Raw genomic sequence first — 4,702 nt, 5'->3', positions numbered from 1 at the left:
AAAAAACAGTAATATTGTGAAATATTACACTCTAAAAAAAATGCTGGATTAAATATAACCCAGCGCTGGGTTAAAAAGGGACAAACCCAGCTATTGGGTTGTTTTGAGTCAAAACAACCCAATAGCTGGGTTTGTTCCAGCATTTTCTTTAGAGTGTATTATTATTTAAAATAGCTGTTTTCTATTTTAATATATTTTAAAGTGTAATTTATTCCTGTGATTGTAAAGCTGAATTTTCAGCAGTCATTACTCCAGTCTTCAGTGTCACAGGATCCTTCAGAAATAATTCTAATATGCTAATTTGGTTTACTGACCCCAAACTTTTGTTGTGTGTATATATATTGTCGTAAAAATAGAACAGTTTGTAAAAAAAAAAATCATCATAAAAAAAAATGAACCATTGAAAAATAACAGATACAAGTTTTTTTGAAATCATGGTCAAACTTTTTATATTGTCCTGTAAAATATTAAATCTTAAAGAGAACATTAATAGAATATGGCTGTATATGAATGCAAAGGACTCACCCAGTTCTAGACTGGATATTAAGGAAGTTTGCTTCATGTGTGCGAGGCACAAACTTCACACATGTTGCAGAGGAAATGTCCAACATCCCTGTTTCTATGGTGATTCTGTCCATATCATCTGTTGAGACAAATTATATAAATGTGTTTTTTAATAATAAAGTCCTTGATTTAACTTTCACTTATATTATCTGTTATGCAGTTTCATACAGAGACCTTACTCACCATATATTGGAGAGATGATGTATGGTACATACACAAAACCGTCAACAGATCTGGGCCAGCGGCAAGAATCTACTAAACATGTGATGGCACCGCGGGATCCTGAACTCAGGATGTCACCCTCTCTTAAAGGAAAACCTCTGGAAACTGGCGGAGGGAGATAACCACATGTTTCATGCTCAAGGAGCAATTCCCTGAAAAAAATATGTCTGTATCTGTACCACACATACGTTGATTTACTCTGAGGATCCTGTCCATGGCATTCATGTCCTCTGGTTTCACATATTTCTCTGCCGAAGAGATTAAGAACGGTACATTTACATCGATTCATTGTAACAACCTACACTGCTCACCATGAAATACCAGTTTACCTGGATAGTCTCTCTTTGACCTCAGCCTTGTCTGATGAACCAATGAGGAGTTCTAATGCAAAATAAATACATTAATAGGGTATGCATAGGATATGAATCATCATAACTGCAGTAGGATTCAGCCGCTCTTACCTGCACAGGTAAAGACCAGGACTCTAACACCAATCCCACAAAAATACCCACACAGAGCATCTTGGTGGTCACTTATTCGTGCGTCCTGGTGTTCTGGATGGAATCGGGTATTGCACGTTAACTAAAGTTCGGGCCCTTGGAGCAAGAATATATATACTCAGAGAACCACCCATCTTTACTCCAGTTTGCAAATGGAGGGTTAGCATGACGTCCTATGTCATTATTTGATATTCATGTATTTCCCTAATGAAAGGTTTGGAAAGCATTCATTGGAAAGACAGTTCAGCAATTTTAAGACTGAAATTGCACAATAATGGCAATTTGAAGTCTTGCTGATTCTTGTGTTATTCACCCTGACCATGCAAAACGTGCACGTTGTGTTCAAACTCATTTTAATCTGTAAACAAAATCTCAATAGTCATTTGTGCTGTGTTCACAATATGCTGTAGCAACACGTGATGCAAATAAATAACACCTTGCCCCTTACTTAAACGTATCATTTTTGCATTACAACAAATAACAGGTTGTTTTAAATTCAGCTTGCGTAATTCATAGTGTTGACGCCTCAGTACTTATTCATTAGCTCTGAGATCAGCTGATTCTGAATATTTACTTAATATGATTGTTAACCAACAGTTCGACTGATTTGATTGCAGCTGACTCATGTGGAGATTTTTTTCACCTAATTCTTTTGCAATGAAATGAAAGCTTAAATGACATTTCAGAGAAAAATATATTTATGGACAAGGTTTATTGATGTAATGTGTTTAGGCATCAAGATGTCAAAATCAGAATAAGAAAGAATATAGAAAGTACATAAAGAATATTCTTAATATCGATTATATTTGATTAGCCATTTTTATATCAGCAGTCTTCACAATCAGCCATTTTCCTTTAAACAAAATACGATGTTAAAATGTTAAAAGAAGTTAAAGCATTAATGCATTAATAATGTCAGACTTTTAGCCATGTGATGGATCATTCGTTACTGTAAATATTTTATTACGCATTACATTTATACATTCTATTAATCTTCATTATATCCAAGTCGCTGGGTCCAAATCTCTGTCCAAACTTTACATTCCAGTTCCTTTTTGGTACAATAGTAGGTTCTCCGTCCTGAGAGAAGGCATACCTGAAATTACAAAGAATATAATTATAGAACTGCAGTTTATTATGTGCCTGAGTTATCATTTCAAATGTGCGTCGACATACTTTCCAAAGTGCATGATAGAGCCGTAGTCATATGGGGTGTTCAGGTTGTTTGTTTTAAACTTTTCAAAATTCCTCAGCCGGTCTAAATTTAATGAACAGAAGAATAAGTGAACGATAAAATTACTTCACAGTATAAGAATATGGGAATATAAGAATGTTACTTTACCTTTCCATATATTGGACCACATGATGGTTACATACTTGTCCCGGTCAGCTCGGGATTGCTCATGAACAAAGCCCAGGGCGTGCATTAGCTCATGGATGGTGACCCCTGACCCGGTGCACTCAGGTGTCTGGAGAGAAATGCTTTGTCTACCACCACGTGCTCCCAGATATGACCAGCACCTAAAGTATCAGTCATCAAAAAAATTATGAGATAAACTCAGAGTGCTGAGGTAACTAAGCTATTGAAGATCAATCTCATGTCAATACCCAGTTTTGGGCTGAATATCCAGGTAGTCCCTCTGGTGAGTTCTGGGCACAAAGCGCACACAGGTGTCCTTTTCAATGAGCTTCATGCCTTTCTTAATGTTCTTCATGTCTTCCTCGCCTATGCAGAAGAACAATTGAAACCAAAAAGCAAGATTTAGTTGCAGATTACTGTGGCACTGTTTCTGAAAATAAACGTGTTTGCTTTTCCTGCTTACTGTATGCATGAGAGAGTGAGTATGCAATGTACACTTTTCCATCCACAGATTTGGTCCACAGGCAGCTCCTGGCGAAACAGTTCTTCTGACTCCTACCGGATACGGCTATATCTCCTTCTCTGAGGTTGGTGCCATCCACGGAAATGACACCTACAGCAAGAGAACAATGGTTCTTAACTGCCATCTGTGGTTCCATGAAAACATTTCAACCTCCATGGAAACTTTCCATTGCACAAAATGTTTTTTATAGTGGAAAAAGGTTCTTCCGAGTATTAAACTGTTCTTCGCACTAAGGAAAACAGTGGTCCTTTTAAGAGCTGGTCACTGAATGGTTCTTTAGGCAAACCAGAATAGTTCTTCTATGGAATCGCTGTGAAAATTCCTTTTTGGAACCTTTATTTATAAGAGCGTTTGGATAGTACAATAAAACAGAAGCTATAGAACATTAGCATCTTTACAGACTTGTGCAAAAGCTTTACCTTGAAAGTCATTTACATCTATGATCCTGTCCATTGCAATTGAAGTGTTTTCTTCAATATCATCTGGGGGAAGTTATAAAACCGTTCAAATATCATTCATTTTCAATGAATAATGACAATTAATACAACACACGTTACCAGAGTAGTTTCTCCTTTGTGTTCTTGCTCCAACATTTGCGTGAGAGGAAATCTGCAAGAAAAATTGACCAAAATATGTGGTTTTGATTCATAAAAACAAAATATAGACTGACTGATATGCAGTTACCTGACCAGGCAGAGACAAACATGGTCCTGCTAAGAAGAAGAGCAGTATGATAAGCAGTGTGTACTTCATGAGTGCACTGAGATTTGCTGTCTAGGTTCATGTGCCTGCCTTTTAAGGGCTTTTTTACCAGCTTCCTGTTACATAATGTGTACTCTCAGTGGCCAACCAAATGTTTGTTTTTCTTTTTTATGCTGTTTTTAAATGCCACATGCACTTACACATACTTAACCACTATTTTCATTGTATAACAGCGGTGTTTTTATTTAGTTCATAAAAGCTTTCCGCCCGAACAGGGACTTGAACCCTGGACCCTCAGATTAACAGTCTGATGCTCTACCGACTCCACTATCCGGCCTCTTGCGCACTAATTTTCAGGCGTGTAATGTTAAAATATAAATAACTATTTTTATATACAACATTAAACACTTTTGAACGATTTAATTTTTGAACGATTACAAGTTTTTTTATTAGCTAGTAAACTAGTAAAACTACACATTCTGAACAATTGTAGTTTTAAGCAGTGTTTTAGTAGTCAGTATGCTACACTCTAAGAAAATAAATCACAGGTTTTTACCTGCATTTTAAATTACGCATTGTATTTTCGGGTTACAGGGTTACAGGGTTACAACGGATAATGGATAATTGATAATGGATAACGGATAATGTCCTGGAAAATTACTAGTACCTTTGCCATTTTTCTAGATATTTTTCTTACAGTGTACTAACTGATCAACAATCACATGTACAAGCTACTAACAAGGTAGCTGAACAAGGTAAATTAACAATTATTAAATTATTATTGTTATTATCAAATTGAACAACCGCAAATAGCAATACCTTAATTCATGT

General features: G+C 36.2%; 2 protein-coding genes and 1 non-coding gene across 3 annotated transcripts in view; all 3 read right to left on the bottom strand.

The window, feature by feature from the left end:
• LOC107593026 (high choriolytic enzyme 1-like) overlaps nucleotides 1–1,011 on the bottom strand; it is a 2,236-nt gene extending 1,225 nt beyond the window's left edge. The window contains exons 1-3 of the mRNA XM_016282606.1: nucleotides 966–1,011; nucleotides 748–891; nucleotides 526–643 (exon numbers count right to left, since the gene is read on the bottom strand). Coding sequence (XP_016138092.1) covers nucleotides 526–643; nucleotides 748–891; nucleotides 966–1,011 — 308 coding nt within the window. The remainder of the gene's footprint in view (nucleotides 1–525; nucleotides 644–747; nucleotides 892–965) is intronic.
• Nucleotides 1,012–2,184: 1,173 nt separating this feature from the next.
• On the bottom strand, nucleotides 2,185–3,928 carry LOC107593025 (low choriolytic enzyme-like). The gene is made up of 8 exons (XM_016282605.1): nucleotides 3,854–3,928; nucleotides 3,727–3,778; nucleotides 3,589–3,651; nucleotides 3,110–3,259; nucleotides 2,895–3,012; nucleotides 2,629–2,807; nucleotides 2,463–2,544; nucleotides 2,185–2,382 (listed from the first exon to the last, which is right to left on the bottom strand). The coding sequence occupies exons 1-8, from the start codon at nucleotides 3,920–3,922 to the stop codon at nucleotides 2,250–2,252; spliced, it is 846 nt and encodes a 281-aa protein (XP_016138091.1). The 5' UTR covers nucleotides 3,923–3,928; the 3' UTR covers nucleotides 2,185–2,249.
• Nucleotides 3,929–4,135: 207 nt separating this feature from the next.
• trnan-guu (transfer RNA asparagine (anticodon GUU)) lies at nucleotides 4,136–4,208 on the bottom strand. Its single transcript has one exon. It is a non-coding gene; the product is annotated as a tRNA-Asn (tRNA).
• Between the last annotated feature and the right edge of the window lie 494 nt (nucleotides 4,209–4,702).

Source organism: Sinocyclocheilus grahami, unplaced genomic scaffold (genome assembly GCF_001515645.1).
Source record: "Sinocyclocheilus grahami isolate Dianchi unplaced genomic scaffold, SAMN03320097.WGS_v1.1 scaffold162.1, whole genome shotgun sequence".
Classification (NCBI taxonomy): Eukaryota; Metazoa; Chordata; class Actinopteri; order Cypriniformes; family Cyprinidae; genus Sinocyclocheilus; species Sinocyclocheilus grahami.
This window is presented reverse-complemented; position numbering and strand designations above follow the sequence as displayed.